This window comes from Phocoena phocoena, chromosome 7, assembly GCF_963924675.1.
Source record: "Phocoena phocoena chromosome 7, mPhoPho1.1, whole genome shotgun sequence".
Lineage (NCBI taxonomy): Eukaryota > Metazoa > Chordata > Mammalia > Artiodactyla > Phocoenidae > Phocoena > Phocoena phocoena.
In genome coordinates, this window is record NC_089225.1 from 37,394,845 (window position 1) to 37,413,715 (window position 18,871).

At 34.2% G+C, this 18,871-nt stretch overlaps 1 protein-coding gene across 9 annotated transcripts in view; it reads right to left on the reverse strand.

Annotated features, from left to right (window-relative positions):
• PRPF40A (pre-mRNA processing factor 40 homolog A) overlaps nt 1-18,871 on the reverse strand; it is a 53,278-nt gene that overhangs the window by 18,513 nt on the left and 15,894 nt on the right. For 4 of the 9 annotated variants that reach the window (XM_065880543.1, XM_065880541.1, XM_065880546.1 and 1 more), the window contains exons 5-8: nt 17,521-17,537; nt 3,162-3,272; nt 1,667-1,787; nt 1,376-1,429 (exon numbers count right to left, since the gene is read on the reverse strand). In XM_065880543.1, the coding sequence (XP_065736615.1) occupies nt 1,376-1,429; nt 1,667-1,787; nt 3,162-3,272; nt 17,521-17,537 (303 nt within the window). The remainder of the gene's footprint in view (nt 1-1,375; nt 1,430-1,666; nt 1,788-3,161; nt 3,273-17,520; nt 17,538-18,871) is intronic. The other 5 variants (XM_065880548.1, XM_065880547.1, XM_065880545.1 and 2 more) reach the window with 2 other exon arrangements.

The window sequence follows — 18,871 nt, forward strand, 5'->3', positions numbered from 1 at the left end:
TCTTCCCACAATGCTACTTTCTCAAAGGCTGTTGGCTACTGCAAAAACTCCCTGAAAGTGTCTGCATAATTCTGGAATAAAATAGTTACTTTCCCCAGGGATAAAACTACTTGTTTTTTTGTTTTTTTTAAAGATACTAAATTCAAAATGGGGTCGAATGTATGTTATGAAATTCCAGCACATATATACTAGCATTGACAGGTAGATAGATAGTTATGCACACCAACTATTTGTAATAGGGTTATATCAGAAATGAGCTTGATATTTCTTACATGAATGAACTCAGAATCTACCTATCTACAATATTATTATTAGCCAATGCTAGTATAGAAGTATAAATTGAGCTTTAAAGATCTGTACTCAGTATTTCACCTTTCATTCTAGTTAAAGTAAATTTTCCTTTACGGGTAACTAAGATATCTCATTTATTCAGCATTATTAGGGAATGAGGTGCTCCATGTAAATGATAATATAAGCTTAACTCTATGAAAATATTTTTAAAACTTATCCCCTTTTAAAGGAAATCTGTTTAGTATGGCTGACAAAACATACTAAAGGGGTTATCATTACGAATTAACAAATATTTCGGATAATGACCATCCAAGCTAATGAGATGACACAGGGAAAACGTAAATAGACGTAAGACCACAGTGCCTTTAAGAAATTTTTATTCTCACTTTCCTGTCAGAAGTTGTTATACGTTGCAGACTACTTTATTAGCCCCATTCTCCTATAATCTGTTGCTTCTAAGCCAATAGTTTATGACACCAGATTCTATTAGAAGAGTAAAAGAACTAAATTCTCAATTCCTACTCTGAATCTCTGCTATTTTAAGCCCTAGGTTTTATATTACGTAGTATTTCTAGATTCTCAGGGATATTCTGAATAGTTGAGGACGTTGGAAAATTCTCCTTTTGTAAGTGAGGCATAGTATTCTATTTATTTTAATTCTCCCATAATAAACATAAAGGCTATTCTGCAGTGTTGTGCTAAAATAAAATCAGCATTAAATGTAGAGTCTTACAATATATTAACAAAATTTTAAATGATAAGAGTTCAAGGTTCTCTGCTATCTGCTGAGTTAAGTCACATATTCCATGTGTGCACCAACACTCACAGCTGTCTTTAGAAATATCGTATATGATGTTTTTGTTCAATTTTCCGATAGTAAATGATGTTTTTTGTTTAAAAAAGAAAGTAAAAAGTACAATGTTAAAAGCTACAAGCTCATTTATAATATAACCCTTAAATGAAAGGAATTCTTTGAATTAGAGATTTCTCACTGCAGATTTATCCAATCATGGTTAGTGAACATTCGTGACATACTCTTAAAATGTTAAATAATGACAGAAAATGAATTATCAAAGCAGCTCACCATGCAGGTTTGATTTTGTAATAAGACTTCCAGCAACAATGGTATTCTGGTATCCTAGTTTCAGTGGAATCAAATCAAATAAAAATCTATTTAAAATCTATAGAACTGAGTTCTAGAGCAACAAGAAAATAAGAGCCCATAAAACTGTTAAACCATTTAAAACGTTCTACTCACTTAATTAAAAAATATAAGGCCTTTGTTTGAACAATCCTATTTATGAAGGACTGTTCCAATGTGAATAACATATATACATAAAAAAGTAACATTAAAAATTATCTTTCCCTGTTTTACCTTCAAGATCTTCAAGTTCTTTAGGTTTCGCCCAGCGGGATTCTTTCGTTTGAGAATTGTAATAGTAAGGCTTTCCAGAGTCAGATTTGTACTCCTTCCAAGGGCATTTAGATAAAAGTTGCTAAAGCAAAATAAAAACCTTCAGTTAACAGTAATATACTTAGCATCTTTCACCATTTACATCATTGTTTTTACTACATACTATCAACCCATACAATTCTAAAGCTTGCGAGATGGTGATAATATAAGCTACCAACTATAGGACACTTACTAACTAATGTTATTTGAATATATTATGTTTGTCTAAGGTAATGTACCTATTAAGGGGCAAAGACAAGATTCAAAACCAGGTCTATCTGAATTTCAAACCCTATGTGCTCTTGCCATTTACATCCCACCATAGGTAAAAATTACCATCCATATTTCACAAACAGGCTTCTCAAATACTAATACAAGTAGGAAAAACATAAAATTTGGGAGAAACCAAAGTCTGATCTGGTTATGCTTAGATTTCAGTTTCACAAACAATTTATTACAAACCTATGTGAACTACCTTATGTAAGGAAGCATTGTTATGTATGATATACTTAAAACCTAATATACAGAATCTTTTAGGGTGGAATGAGAATGCTACTGAAAACTCAAATTTAATCAGTGTCTTGGGCAAATATCTATGTCAGTATTGGGATAAATAAAAAATTTTATCATCTCCCAACTTCCCCTCCCAAGTACTGCTGTTCTATAATTAGTGTGGTGGCCTGGAAAATATTTTTACCTCCTCAAATTCTTAATTAAGAGGAGGAAAAAAAGAATATGCTGCCTACTAGGAAAAACCTTCAAGTATAGCTTTGAAATGCCAGATCAGCTCTTACTTAGGACTCCAGAATTCCTAATTAAACCACAGGTAATATTGCTTACTTAGTTTATTCCTTCAATCTTATTTGCATATCTGTATATTTTGAATGGTAAAATTTACAACATAAAATGAAATATATATACTTGGGGGGGAGGATATTTTCCAAAGAGACAATTTCCCATTCTAAAAGATGGAAGTATTTGTATTTGTAATTTACTTCATCTCCATTATCCTAGCCCCACTGGAAAAATGTAAGAGCCCAGTAGACGATATCTGAAATCACTCAGGTTTGTTATAAAGAGGAAAACAAATAAAGGGCAAGCAGAGAGAGAGTACTTTTTTTCTTCCAATTTATTCTTTAAATACCTTTCTTAAATTGATACCACCTGACAAAGGTTCCTGAGCAGGGGCAAATATCAGTAAACAAAACTGGTCTGCCTATAGAAGGGAATGAATTTTATTTGTCTTTTTGCTGATTGGTGTGACTGTATAAACCCTTTTCTCCTCTGAATGCCTTTGTACCATCCTTTTCTGATATAAGCAATACTATTCTTTGGAAAGCCAAATACCCACCAAAATCCTAAAAAAAAAAAAGACCCAGTCTATTTAATCTCTAAATTCCAGTCCTCAAACTTTTACCTCAGCAGGAGTTTTAAGATCATCTGGTTTCTCCCAAGTAGACTGTTTGGTTTCAGTATTATAGTAGTAGGTCCTTCCATCAGGTGATTTATGTTCAGTCCACATTGATTTCTAAAGAAAAATAATTATAAAAAGATTTAAATTATTTAACAGTGCCACTGACAATAAGTATCAGTATCATTAGTTTCAAAGCAATATATGAAGAAATTAAAAGTATAAAATGGGCATACTTTTGACAGTTATTTAGAATAATTGATCAATGCAAGTAGGGAGGTAACTGAAAATAGAATATCTAACCCAAAGAATATTTACATCAAGTTGGACAGAGTTCTAAATTGACATGCCATAAAGATGCAGGCATCAAAATCAGAAAGGATGCCTTTGTATGACAATCAGAACTTAATAATCAACAAGATGAAATTTAACAGGGATAAATGTGAATACAAATGCCTCAACACAAGATGAGTTAGATAAAGTTTTACATGAAACTAGTTTGATACAGAATATAAATCCACTAATGGGGTCCAAAAGAACTACTAAGAAACTACTAAAAGTTGTTAGTAAGACCTCAAGTATCAACAGACATGATAGCTCAAATAAAGGTTGCTTAAGGGGCTTCCCTGGTGGTCCAGTGGTAAAGAATCCGCCTTCCAATGCAGGGGACACAGGTTCTATCTTTGGTCGGGGAACTAAGATCCCACATGCTGCAGGGCAACTAAGCCCGCAGGCCACAACTAAAGAGCCTACATGCTGCAAACTACAGAGCCCACATGCTCTGGAGCCCGCACGGCACTAGAGAGGCCTGCGCACTGGAACTAGAGAGAAGCCCGCGCCACAACAAAGACCTGACACAGTCAAAAAAATAAAGAAATTAAATAAATAAAAGGGTTGGTTAAGAGTTTTTATAAGGTCACCATATATATACATGTGCACAAACACAAAATAATAGTAATAATAAAAGGGGCTGGGAGGAACCTTTGAGAGATGATAGATGTCTATGGTCTTGGTGATAGTTTCATGGATGTGTATTTATTCCCCGAATCACCCAGTCATACACATTTAGTATGTACAGCTTTTCATATGTCAATCATACCTTAATAAAGTGGTTTTTAAAAAGCAGTTTTACAAAGAATCATGAATGGATGAATTACTGGATGAGATCAAAGGTACTATAAGCCCAATTCTGGGCACCAGGTTTTTCAGACTAAAGTATGCTCAAAAAAGGGTTATAAAAATGATCTATACCAAATTTCTTCAAATCTGAAACAAAAGATTGTTGTACATTCCTCTAAGGAAGAAAAGGTAAAATCACTGTCAAACCATCACATTTTTTATCACTCAGATTTATGTTAAACGTTTTGAAAGGCCTTATTCTTACTTATTAGACTTAGGTTTTATCCCCTATCACTCCTGTGAATACATAAAAAGGAAAAAAGGCAAATAAAATAATTAATCTATTCCTTAAACTTTACACTCAGACCCCTTATTGTATCCAAGGTGCTAATGTCCATTATATTTCCACACAATACCATCCATCCCCTGTTGCGTACCAAGAATCCTACTAATAATGCAGTATTTCTTAAAAGCAAAATGAAACAAGCCATAAAATAACTGAAAACCACTGCTACTGGTTCTTAACTTTCTCCTTACCTATTTAAAACTGGCTTACCTTTCTTCCCTCCTTATCAACTTTACTGAGTAATGGAGCAGATCTACGTTTGATTTCTGCTTTGGGAATGTGGCTAAACACATGTGATTCATTGCTTTTCCTACTCTCTCACATAATCATTTTATTCCTAGCTGATAAAAGAGTGTTCTGCCATTATTTCTAGGATTTTCTTGCAAACCACGGACATTCAGTCTTCTGATGTTGGCACTTTTACTGTTCAGTCAAGCACAACTAGGTGATAAGTGCTGCTTGGAGAACGAAGATCATAGGACATCATGGATGATAGAATGCATTCCAATTTCAGATGTGTTAAATGTTGAAATATGCTAATTGAAAACTATGTAAGGAACGTTTGCAAACTGGGGGGATGGAGAACAAGAAAAGACGACTTAAGGAGGACATAAATCAATGTAATTTTAACAAAAGTAGATGAGGTAAGATGATTATTTTCTGTAATTTCTGAGAAAAGAACTAGAGTTAAGTGAAGGAATTACAGACCACCATTAGAATTCACAGAAAAGAACTTGACCAAATTTGGGTTAATACAAAACGGCCCTTCCTATAGAGATTTGTTAAGTCCATTCTGTAAAGAGTCTGACACGACCACTTACAGAATCTTAGATTTCTGAATGATGTACCAGGATGATTAGATAATTCAAAGGTGTATTTAAGTTCCTTAACTTGTTCTAGTACCTCTGCAGAATATGACAACTATAATCTCTCTGGAGCAAACATTAAATAACTGCTGAAAAATATTTAGCTTGCTGTTATTCACCTATTTTAACATCCTATAATGAAAAAGTGGTGCAGTAAGAGACATATATGGAAGCTTCTTCAATTGTATGCATAATGCTTTATTTCATAAATTAAGTGATATTAAGAGAGATAAAGAGGTCTGTATTTCTTATTAAAATAAAAATGAACTCAGTACCAACTCAGGATTGCACTAAGAAGAAATCTATTAAGTTCCAAAATTATATTTAAACTTCCCAAGTCACATTTGCTAAAGGCATCAAGGAAAGAGGAAGTTCACCAGAAATAGACATATGAGATAATGGAATGAAAAAGAAAGGGACTATGTACACTTGACCAAACACGAGAAGAGAAGTATACAAACTAGTAAAAACAAATAGTAAGCAATTTAGTATTCACTATCTATTACTTTATTTGAATTTTACAACTGTACTACAAAGCAGGTAAGACCATTATCCACATTTTACAAATCAAAAAATCAAGGCTTAGGAGGGTTAACAACTTGCTCATAATGATTCAGGAAATAAATGATAAAACTAGAACAGTTCAGTAATTTCTGCCTTAAAAAAAACACATTTTACCCACACTGAAATACTGTTTCAAGCTTGTATTCAGGGACAGTCTAATTATCAATAAGAACAGATGAATTCTGGCCAACTACTAAGTATTAAGCCCTGTACTAATTGCTTTGCATCAATTATCAGTTAATTCTTTTAATAACCCTGAGACAGGTACCATTTATCCCTACTTTATAGAAGAGAAAATGGAGCACAAGAAAGTAAAGTAATATGACCATGGTAACACAGCTAGCTTAAGTTCATTACAACATTGTCCTAGCCCAAACTAAGGTCCTACTATGGATCAAGGCTCCAACTGTTTGCATCAACAGAAATGAAATCATTTCAGACAGGAATATAAATTCTGTACAAATGTCTTAAGCAATAATCAAATTCACTTATAAAAGTCAAGTTTGGAGTGGAAAAAGTAATTTATCTGATAAATTTTTCGCTCTTTTTCCTTAGAAATATCTGATCTGCAACTTAAAGTAAAATTATAAAATGTCTTGCTTCTGGCCAAAACTAATACTTAATATTTTAAAAGAAAAATTTAAAAACAAATGTATCTGAATGTTGAGTGTAAGATGAAGAGTGGCATAAAGAATATATCAACAACTAACAACTGGAGAGTTATCTTCATAGTATAAAATATGACCTATGCAAGTAGTTATTAAGTACTGATAGTCATATTAGCATAGTCTATTAATAAGACTCATTTTCCTACAAAATTACTATTTTTTTTTTAAACATAAGACCTCTCTAGAGCAATAAGCAAATGCTACCTATCAAAGACTTAGACTGCCTTTGCAAAACTGGGAAAAACCTAACAAAGACCTAAATGTATATTCTAAATGAGCTAAAGCCAGGACACTACTTTTAACCTTAAGGTTAGTTTCTTTGGGGCACTGCAGGAGTTATTAAGATATTCATTGCTTTGGAGCCTTAGTATTACTCTGCACTTTCATCACAGATGACACCATTCCCAAAACTATTTTCTTACTGACACACTTATTGTAATAATAAAAAACTGATGACACAAATGGCAGTCCTGGACAATCAACGGAAAGTAAACATTTTTACAAAGGATAAACTGGGAGTATATATTTACAAAACAAGGGATTAAAAAATCATTGCCCTTAACATACACAACTCTGTTACCATCAATAAGAAAAGACATTCTAATGGAAATATAAACATGGCCACTAACAGAACTCAATACAGATAACATAATTGGATGTTCAACTTCATTAGTAAATGAAGAAAGTGCACATTAAAATGAAACATTCTGCTCATCAGATGAATGACAAAGAGCAGCTGTACGCAATGTTAAAAGGGTGTGAAGAAAAGGGTACTCTCATGCTACTGTTGGGAACAGAATTAGTATTATTTCTCTGAAGGTCAATTTAGTAGTTCTTATCAAATCAAAAACGCAAACATAATCTCTTGATACTGAAGTTTCACTCTACAAAATCCCATTTGTATAGCTGCAAAGACTGTACAAGGATAGTCTCTTCCAGATTACTAACAGTGGTGACAAGATAGAGATAAATCAATAACCCCCCCAATGACAGTTCAATTACGGTCCATTCATACTACAAACTCTTATACAGGTCTTTTTTTTTTTTTTGCGGTACACGGGCCTCTCCCTGTTGTGGCCTCTCCCGTTGTGGAGCACAGGCTCTGGACGCGCAGGCTCAACAGCCATGGCTCACGGGCCCAGCCGCGGAGCGGCATGTGGGATCTTCCCGGACTGGGGCACGAACCCATGTCCCCTGCATCGGCAGGCAGACTCTCAACCACTGCGCCACCAGGGAAGCCCAGGTCTATTTTTAATATAATGAAAAATGTCTAAGATGCAGCACTAAATAAAAAAAGCAAAACACTGTAACAAATGATGTAGCAGCACAATAGATACTGAAAATATCTGAAAGGCAAAAACAAAACAAAACAAACCCCCAAAACAAAAACCTGGGGTATAAGGAAAACAAATGCACATGTATAATTATCAAGAGAGCAATTATCAAGAGAGCTAATATACTTTTCAGATTCAAAAAAGCTAGTCAACCATTGGGTTGTGAATTAATTCAGTACATTCAAACTCAAAATGTAAACATTTATACAATGTATAAGCTCAACTGAACAAAACTGAAAGAGAAAAAAATGACTAAATCCAAAGACTAAGATAGAAAAAATCCCCTCACTACTCTACTCTAAATAAGGAAAATAACCACAGACATAGAACAGATTCACAACCAATTTCAAAATTTCGAGGAAATGATTTCCTCCCAAACTACTTCACCAAAATTCACCCAGAAGAAACACGTCACACTTGAATATTCCAATTACCATAGACGCAATTGAAAGATACCAAACCAGATGATTTTACAGAACCTTATGCAACCTTTAAATAACAGAGGATTACAATATTATTTCAGATCATAGAAAGAGATGAAAAGCTCTTTATCAGTTACAAAACTCAACAGAAAAGGTATCAAAAAAAGAAAAGCAGCCAATGTTACTTATAAATATAAATGAAAGAATTTAAATAAAAGCCAAGAGAATCCTCAGTATATACACTCTGACAAAGTAGGATTTATTGTAGAAGGGCAAGGGTAGTTCAATATTGGGATATCTATAAAAGAAAGTATTTCTATTAACAAATTGAAAAAAGAAAACACCACATGATCACACTAATAGACTTGGTACGATCAAATTACATCCTGAATATCATGACAATTCATAAGTCTTCAAAAAATAAAAACAAAAAAATCCTCAAATAATACAATAATAAAGAGAAAAACATTTAAATGATAGCTTATCAAAGGCCAATAAAAATTATCCTAAAGCCACTTCCATTAAAATCATGACCAAAACATAAGTCTGCAATCACTATAATTTGACAAATACACTATGGCAATAAAATTAATGACTGGTATTAAGATTGGGAAAGAGATAAATTCTCCTGCCTTTACTGCTAAAGACTCAAATAAAAAAAACAAACAAATTATCCAGTGCCTCTGGTAATCTACCTGGCTATAAGATAAACATACAAAAATTTTTGAATGACAATAACTAGCTTGTAATAAAAATGGGAAAAATATTGTTTACAATATAACAAGTTTTTATAAGGTAAAAAGAAATAAAAATAACTATCATAACTGTCTGTCCCACCTAAATAGAAAGAGGGACTTGTATATTGATAAAGAGTTAACAGATAAAGAACTTATCCTCAACATATATGCATTTATTTGCAACTGAGCCTTGAAATACAGAGCAAAAACAGAAAAATATGGGAGAAAAAGATGACTCATCCCTTCAAGTTAAAGATTTTAATATACCCCTCTCCTTAGATGAAAGATATGTCAAGATAGAGAAAAACAAAATAACTTTAAATTATTAGCACAAAAAACTCCTAAAATTGGTGTTGACATAGAACATAAAGGAAGCTTTAATAAACTGCAAAGAATCAACATCTTATAGACTGTGCTTTCTGATCATAATGCAAAAAGGTATACCTTATAAAAAATAAGTCTCTCAAAGGCATGATCAATGAAAGAAACAATTGATAGGATGGACTTAAGTAAAATTAAAAACCTCTGCTGTGCCAAATGCAGTTAAAAGAATGCAAAAAGCCACAAACAGAAATTATTTGCAAAAGACACATCTGTTAAAGTACTGTTAACCAAAATATATAAAAACTCTTTAAACTTATCATTAAGAAAAATGAGTAGGGACTTCCCTGGTGGTGCAGTGGATAAGGGTCCGCCTGCCAATGCGGGGGACTCGGGTTCAATCCCTGGTCTGGGAGGATCCCACATGCCAGAGAGCAACTAGGCCCATGCACCACAACTGCTGAGCCTGCGCTCTAGACTCCGTGAGCCACAACTACTGAAGCCTGCGGCCTTGAGGTGGTGCTCCGCAACAGGAGAAGCCACTGCAAGGAGAGGTCCGCACAATGCAATGAAGAGTAGCCCCCGCTCAACACAACTAGAGAAAGCCTGCGTGCAGCAACGAATACCCAACGCTGCCAAAAATAAATAAAATTAAATCTGTAAAAAGAGTAAAAAATCTGGGCACCTCAACAAAAAAAGACATAGATACAAGTAAGCATATGAAAAGATGCTCAACATCATACACTACTACAGAGTTGCAAATTAAAATGAGATGCACCACACACCTATTTAAACGCCAAAAAAATCTAGAACACCAACAATACCAAATGTTAGTGAGGATGTGAAGTGACAGGAACTCTCATTCATTGCTGGTGGGAAGTCAAAATGGTACAGCCACTTTGGAAGACAGTTTGGTAGTTTCTTACAAAAGTATATATACTATTACTATATGATCAAGCAATCGTGCTCCTTTATGTTTACCCAAATGTGTTGAAAACTTAAGTCCACACAAAAACCTGTACATTTTAGCAGCTTTAGTCATAATTGCTAAAAACTAGAAGCAACCAAAATGTCTTTTAGTAGCTGAATGGATAAACAAACTGTGGCATGTCCAGACAACAAAATATTATTCACCTCTATTATAATTATTTTGTTATTCAGTGCTAAAAAGAAATGAGCTATCAAAGAAAAGAAATGGAGGAAAATTAAGTGAATGAAGCCAATCTGAAAGGGTCACATACTGTATGATTCCAACTATATGACATCAGGAAAAGGTAAAACTATGGAGACAGTAAAAAGACCAGTGGCTGCAGGGGTTGTGGGGGGAGATGGGGAGAGGGATGAAGAGACAGAGCACAGAGGACTTTTAGTGCAGCGAAACTATTCTGTATGACACTATCATGAGGGATACACATCACCAAACATTTGTCAAACTCATAGAATGCATAACACCAAGAGTGAAACCTAATGCAAACTGGACTTTGGGTGATAATGATGTGTCAATGTATGTTCATCAACTGTAGTAAACATACCACTCTGGGGAGAGATGTTGATAGAAGGGAAGGCTGTATGTATGCGGGATAGAGGGTATTTGGGAACTCTCTACTTTGCACTCAATCTAAAATTTCTCTAGGAAAAAAAAAAGCCAATTTGGAAAAAAAAAAATCTGACATCTGGAAACCAAAAAAACCAACCACTTAATACCTAATAAAAAAAGAAATCAAATGAGGAAAAAAGAAAAGATATTGAGAGCGGAATAACAACAAAAATTCTTTATGTCAAAACTTAAGGGACTTCCCTGGAGGTGCCATGGTTAAGAATCTGCCTGCCAGGACTTCCCTGGTGGAGCAGTGGTTAAGAATCCGCCTAGCAAAGCAGGGGACACAGGTTCAATCCCTGGTCCGAGAAGATCTCACATGCCACAGAGCAACTAAGCCCGTGTGCCACAACTACTAAGCCTGCGTGCCACAACTACTGAAGCCCGTGCGCCTAGAGCCTGTGCTCCTCAGCAAGATAAGCCACTGCAATGAGAAGTCCACACACCGCAACGAAGAGGAGCCCCCGCTCGCTGCAACTAGAGAAAGCCTGCACACAGTAGCAAAGACCCAACAGAGCCATACATACATACATACATAAATAAGTTTATTTAAAAAAAACAAAAAAAAAAACGTAAGCAGCACAGTTAAGGATGTCTGAAAACCAGTGAGCTAAGGACTCAAATTAAAATTAAAAGGACTCAAGATGCTAGAAAAAGACCAAGAGAGTAAGTAATCAAGAAGGAAGTAAAGATGACAACAGAAATTGAATAGTTACCCTCTCCCCTCTTCAAAAAAACCCAAAAAACGGACAATGATAGCAATTATGATTTCTAACTCTATGCTAAACAATTATTAAACCTCAATAACATAGATAAAAATCTGGAAAAAACATGAAATTATTAGAAGCAATTGAAAACTGGAATAGCCCAATAACCACTAAGGAAATTGAAATGGTAATGCAAAACCATTATCCTCAAAATCTATTAGAGCCAAACTAAACTTTAAAAGCTTTTGCACAGCAAAGGAAACCATTCACAAATCAAAAAGACAATCTACTGAATAGAAGAAAATATTTGCAAATGATATGACCAATGAGGGGTTAATATCCAAAATATAAACAGCTCATACAACTCAACATCAAAAACAAAAAAATGAACAAAAAAACAAAACAACAACAGAAAACAACCCAATAAAAATTGGGCAGAAGACTCGAATAGACATTTTTCCAAAGAGGAAATGCAGATGGCCAACAGGCACATGAAAAGAGATGTTCAACATCAGTAATCAATCATCAGGGAAATGCAAATCAAAATCATAATGAGATATCATCTCACACATGTCAGATGGCTATCATCAAAAAGAATGCAAATAACAAATGTTGGCAAGAATGTGGAGAAAAGGGAACTCTAGTAAATGCTGGTGGGAATGTAAACTGGTACAGCCACTGTGGAAACCAGTATGGAGGTTTCTCAAAAAACTAAAAACAGAACTACCATATGACACAGCAATTCCACTCCTGGGTATATATCCAAAGAAAATAAAAACACTAGTTTGAAAAAATACATGCACCCCTACGTTCACAGCAGCATTATTAACAATTGCCAAGATAAGAAAGGAACCTAAATGTCTATCAACAAATGAATGGATAACGAAGGTGTGATACACACACACACAATGGAATACTACTCAGCCATAAAAAAGAATGAAATTTTGCCATTTGCAGCAACATGGATGGACTTTAAGGGCATTATGCTAAGTGAAATATGTCACACAGAGAAAGACAAATACTGTATGATATCACTTACATGTGGAATCTAAAAAATACAACTAGTGAAGATAACAAAGAAGAAGCAGACTCACAGATATAGAGAACAAACTGGTGGTTACCAGTGGGGAGAGGGAAGGGGTGAGGGTCAATACAGGTGTAGGGGATTAAGCGGTACAAAGTGTTTTGTATAAAATAAACTACAAAGATATATTGTACAACATGGGGAATACAGCCAATATTTTACAATAACTAAATGGAGTATAAATTTTAAAAACTGTAAATCACTATATTGCACACCTGTAACATATATTATTATACAGAAACTATACTTTAATTTAAAAAAAAGTGTTAGGTCCAGTCAGTTTTTAGTTGTGTTCTATCAAGCATTAAGAAATGTTACTTATTAAGTTGTTCTAAGGACCAGAAAAGAGAGATTATTCTCCAGAAACAAGCAACCTAAAAAGATACTAGCAAACTAAATTCAGAAGAAATTAAACACACGTGTATGCACATATACATACCACTAAATACACATAATGAATAACTAGGGTTCATGTTCGTGATGTAAAGATGGCAATGTCAGAAAACTTATCCATGTACTTTCACATTAACAGAGTAGAAAGAAATACCATATGATCATCTTAGTTGACGTGGAAAAAACACTGAAGAATTTAAAAAATAAGTACATATTGAACACTATCAGCAAACCAGGAATAGAAGAAAGCTTCAACTTAACATAGACTGCATACCAAAAAACTATAGTCAACATCATATTTAATGGAGAAATTTTAAACTTATTCCCTTTAGGAGAGGAAAGAAGACAAGATGCCAGTTTATCACTGCTACCACTCACCATAGCACTAGAAGTTCTGCCTGAAACAATAATAGTAGACACAAATATGAGGACCAGAAGAGAAGGAGCCAAAACTGTCATTTGAGGGTAGTAGTATTACACAGAAAACTCACTAAGCAACAAGAGTTCAGCAAGCCTGCTGGATAAGCACATAGAAAAATGATAACATAAAGCACAACAAATTCAAAATGGCTCCAAATCTTATACAGTATCTGTAATCTAACAGAATGAAGAATGCACAGTATTTAATGGAGAATATTTAAAACTCTATCATAAAACAGACTTAAAAGAAGACTGAACTACAGCAGCTGGCCCTCCATATCAATGAATTCAACCAACCATAGATTGAAAATATTTTAAAAATTCCAGAAATCTCCAAAAAGCAAAACTTGAACTTATTGTAATCTGGCAACTTTACACATTTACATGGTATTATTGCACTTAGCTTTATTGTGTTTCGCAGATTATTGCCTTTTTAAAAAATTGAATGTTTGTGGAAACACTCTGTGAAGCAAGTCTATTAGCACCACTTTTCCAACAGCATGTGCTCACTTTGTGTCTCTGTGCTACATTTTGGTTACTGTTACAATATTTCAAACGTTTCATTATCATATTTGTAATAGTGATCTGTGATCAGTAATCTTTAGATTATGACTTGCTAAAGGCTCAGATGATTGGTTAGCATTTTCTCACAATAAAGTATTTTTAAATTAAGGTATATACATTGCTTTTTTAAACATAATGCTATTGCACACTTAATAGCCTACAGTGTAGTGTAAACATAACTTTAATATGCACTGGGAAACCAAAAAATTCGTGACTGACATTCACTTTATTGCAGTGGTCTGGAACTGAACCAATAACTGAGGTAGGCCTGTAGTGAGCACCTCAACCTGCACAGCACTGGCACCAGGTGCTATGCAGAAAAAGCTATTTCTGTTTAGAAAGCCTGTCAGAATGACTGACTAGAGAGATCCAAACAGTCAATTTCTTCTAATAAATGTCAAGGCAACTAATACCTGAATTTTTGACTCCAGAAGGCAAAAAGAATGGCGAGGACAGCAGAGGAAACCTAGGGAAGTGGCTCTCTTGGATCTGCTTGACCACAGATTAAATACACAGGAATTTCTCTTGCCAGGTACATATTCATAGCCTGAATTACATAGAATGTTCATTAGAGTTCTGGTTAGAACCATGTTTTGCTATCCTTAAACCACCACTCATTGTAAGGGAGTCTAAAAGGACGTTATAGTAATTCTGAACTAGTTCCTCATGTTTAGGAATAGAAAGCAAGTGGGACTACATCAAACTGAAAAGCTTCCACACAGTAAACAGAGTGAAAATATAACCTCTGGAATGGAAGAAAATATTTGCAAACCATAATAAGGGGTTAATATCCACAATATATAAGAAACTCCTACAAATCAACAGCAAAATACCACAAATAATCCAATTAAAGAATGGGCAAAAAAGACATACAAATGGCCAACAGGTATATAAAAAGATACTCAACATCACTAAGCATCAGAGAAACGTAAATCAAAACCATAATGAGATTTCACCTCACACTCGTCAGGATGGCCATTATCAAAAAACCAAGAAATAACAAATGTTGGCAAGGATGTGTAGAACCTGGAACCCTCCTACACTGTTGGTGGGAATGTAAATTGTATAGCCACTATAGAACAGTATGGAAGTTCCTATAAAAAGTTCATTGAAGCATCTTTTTTTTTTGCGGTATGTGGGCCTCTCACTGTTGTGGCCTCTCCCGTTGCGGAGCACAGGCTCCGGGCGCGCAGGCTCAACGGCCATGGCTCAGGGGCCTAGCCGCTCCGCGGCATGTGGGATCTTCCCAGACCAGGGCACGAACCCGTGTCCCCTGCATCGGCAGGCAGACTCTCAACCACTGTGCCACCAGGGAAGCCCTGAAGCATCATTTTTAATAGCTAAGATATGGAAATAACCTAAGTGTACATGGATGAATGGATAAAGATATATATAAAATGCACACAAGGAAAACTATTCAGCCATAAAAAAAAGAATGAATGAAATCTTGCCATTTACAACAGCATGGATGGACCTTGAAGGCATTATACTAAGTGAAATAAGCCATAGAGAGAAAGACAAGTATTGTATGATCTCACATGTAGATTCTGAAAAACGAAACAAAAAACCCAAGTTCATAGACACAGAGAACAGACTGATGATTGCCATAGGGGAGGATGGTTTGGGGGTGTGGGAGAAATGGGTGAAGAGGGTCAAAATCTACAAACGTTTAGCTATAAAATAAGTAGGTCATGAGGGATAAAAAGTACAGCATGGTGACTATAGTTAGTAATACTGTATTACATCTTTGAAGAGTAAAGTCCTCCTCACACACACACACACACACACACACAATTTTGTTACTATGTGTGGTGATGGGTTAACTACTTATTTTTGGTAAGCATTTTGTAATGTATACAAATATTGAACCACTGCATTATACACCTGATACTAATACTGTATGTCAATTATAAAATAAGGATGAAGATCAAGAAAAAACACACAAAAAAGCTACACAAAAAAATTTCATAAGCTTTTCCCAATATATGTGTCTTAGGACATATATCCAAGTAAGCACCTACTGGGGAGGGTGGACTGGAGTAAAGGGAAAAAGAATAAAGGGAAGAATAAAGGGAAAAAATATGAGGGAACCGCCATGGATCAACAATAATGACCATAGCCTGAAAAGCACAAGTAACTGAAATTTGTGTACCTGAAATCAAAAAAGAATAAAACAACAGCAAGTTTTCAAATAAATACACAATATTTTTGGATGGGAAAGTCTAATTGAAAAGTATGAATATGTCAGTTCTCTTAAAATGGAAAGAATTAAATTAATCCCAGATAAAAACACAATTTTTGCCTTTTGAGCATGTCTCTGTGTGTGTATTTAAAGACTGCTTTTCGTGGGGGACAGGGAAATTCATATGCTAATATCTGAAAACAGCAAAGGACATAATGAAAAGAGAAACCATAAAAGACTTGCCTTATTAAATATTAAATCTACTCTAATCAGAAAATGGTGTAATATTGAATTAGAATGGAAAAGAAAACCCAGAAATGGATGTCAGAATATGTGAGAATTTAATAGATGACAAAAAAGATGTTTCAATTAAGTGAGAAAAAAACATAGTTTGACAGACAACTGACACAACCAAAATATTAATCATGGTGGTTCCCTCATGGTAGAAAAACTTAGGGTAATTTACTTTCTTCTTTTTAACTTAAGTCTGCTTCATTTTCCTCCCAGTGAGCCCATATTATTTAAGTAAGCAGGAAAAACATGAAGCTATTATTAGTCAAAAACAAAAAAAGACACTTACAATGGAAGAATACCAAATGGATATTTTATAACTATTCAATTTTAAAGCAAAAGATAAAAGTTTAAAATATTTAAATACAGGTCACAATTAAAAGTCTTTCACCCCAAATTTAAAATACTAACATACTTAAAATTCATTCACAGATTTCTGCATTTTCTCAACCATATGAGAATAACAGCTACCTCTCAGGACTACTGTTTAGATGAAATTAGATTACACACATAAACTCTTCACCGAGCTTTAAGGAATTAAAAAAAAAAACCTTGGTGATTCCCATATCTCTGATTAAGTCCCACAAAAATCAGATTTTAAAATAGATTATTCAAACAAATTTTCAACCATTGGCACAGAAAATAAAGGAAAAGGGATCAACTTAGTAGATAATCTTCAAAACAGAAATAAGCATCAACGTAGTAGGCTAAAGAAGTATAATGAAATAAATATATTCCAAAGGTACTTACTGCACCGGATGTTGTACCTAAAAAAAAATTTTTTGGAACAATATTACAATGTGATAAATCATGCTCTCCTTAGGTTAACAGTGTTAAAATATTTATTCATACTATTTTTTCCTCCTCATCCCATCAGACTAAATATCCTAAGACTGTCCCGTATCACCTATGTATGCTCTCTTTCCCACAAGAAAAACATCGATAGTGCAAAGTACTTTCAGAATTAAGTTGGCACTTTGAACTTTCAATGTGCAAACTCACTTGGGAGCTGTTTGAGCAGTATTCACACCCTTGCCTTTTGTTTCTCCTTTTCTTGCTAAATAGGTGTTTATCTTAACTAATTCCTGTTTCTCTGCTATACTGCTGAAGTACAGTAATGTGTCAGAACTCTGATTCTATGCTTTAGATTTCTGACAAGTTTAATTATCTAGGTTCCAAACACATGCTGTACAATACAGAATCCTTTAGCCACCACGTATGCCTGTTTAAACTAACATTTAAATTAATTAAGATTAAATAAAATTTTAAAATTCAGTTCCTCCTTTGCACTAGCCACATTTCAAGTACTCAATAATTACATGTGGCTGTGTTTACTGTATACAACACTACAGATTACAGATCATTTCTACACTTACAGAAAGTTCTATTAGATGGTACTGTCCTAAACTACTATCAAAGCCATCTTAAGACAAAAGGGGAAATCCCTATTAGTCACAAAGTTCATATGAATAATCTTTAATTTAGGAAATTAGTAGCTTAAAACTATATGTAAAAAAAACAAGAGACTGTAAAAAGGAAACAACTAAGTACATATATACTGAGAGCAATAAAAAAAAAAAGCTAGTATGGACCATCAATAATAGAGTCAAAGCATTTAAAAGTAACTAAAAAAAAAACTTTAAGGTAATTTTCCAGGATTATTTAGGGTAATAGTAACCACCTCTAGATATCTAAATAAGCTAAAATACTATTCTAAGGTATTGATATATCAGGGATATTGATATATCAGAACATCATTACAGCTTAAATAATGAAATCTGTGAAACATCTTAAAAAGATCAGTTATGGCCCATATAAACCTCCAGGAAAGCACGTAGTGCATTTTAAACATATTTCGACCCATAATGTTCAAAAAAAAAAGTTTTGGCATAATCATGGGACAAAGTTCACCATCTGGAATATTAAATTACATGGAACATTACTTACTCATGTATAACTGAAGCATTATTATATGTTAAAGTCACACTAATCATAATAAACACTTATTGGTAACCAGCTGAAAAAAATATATTATCACAGGGCTTACAAACTGCAATGACTATAAGGACCAAGCAGGTATCAGAAAAATGACTGAAGTAGT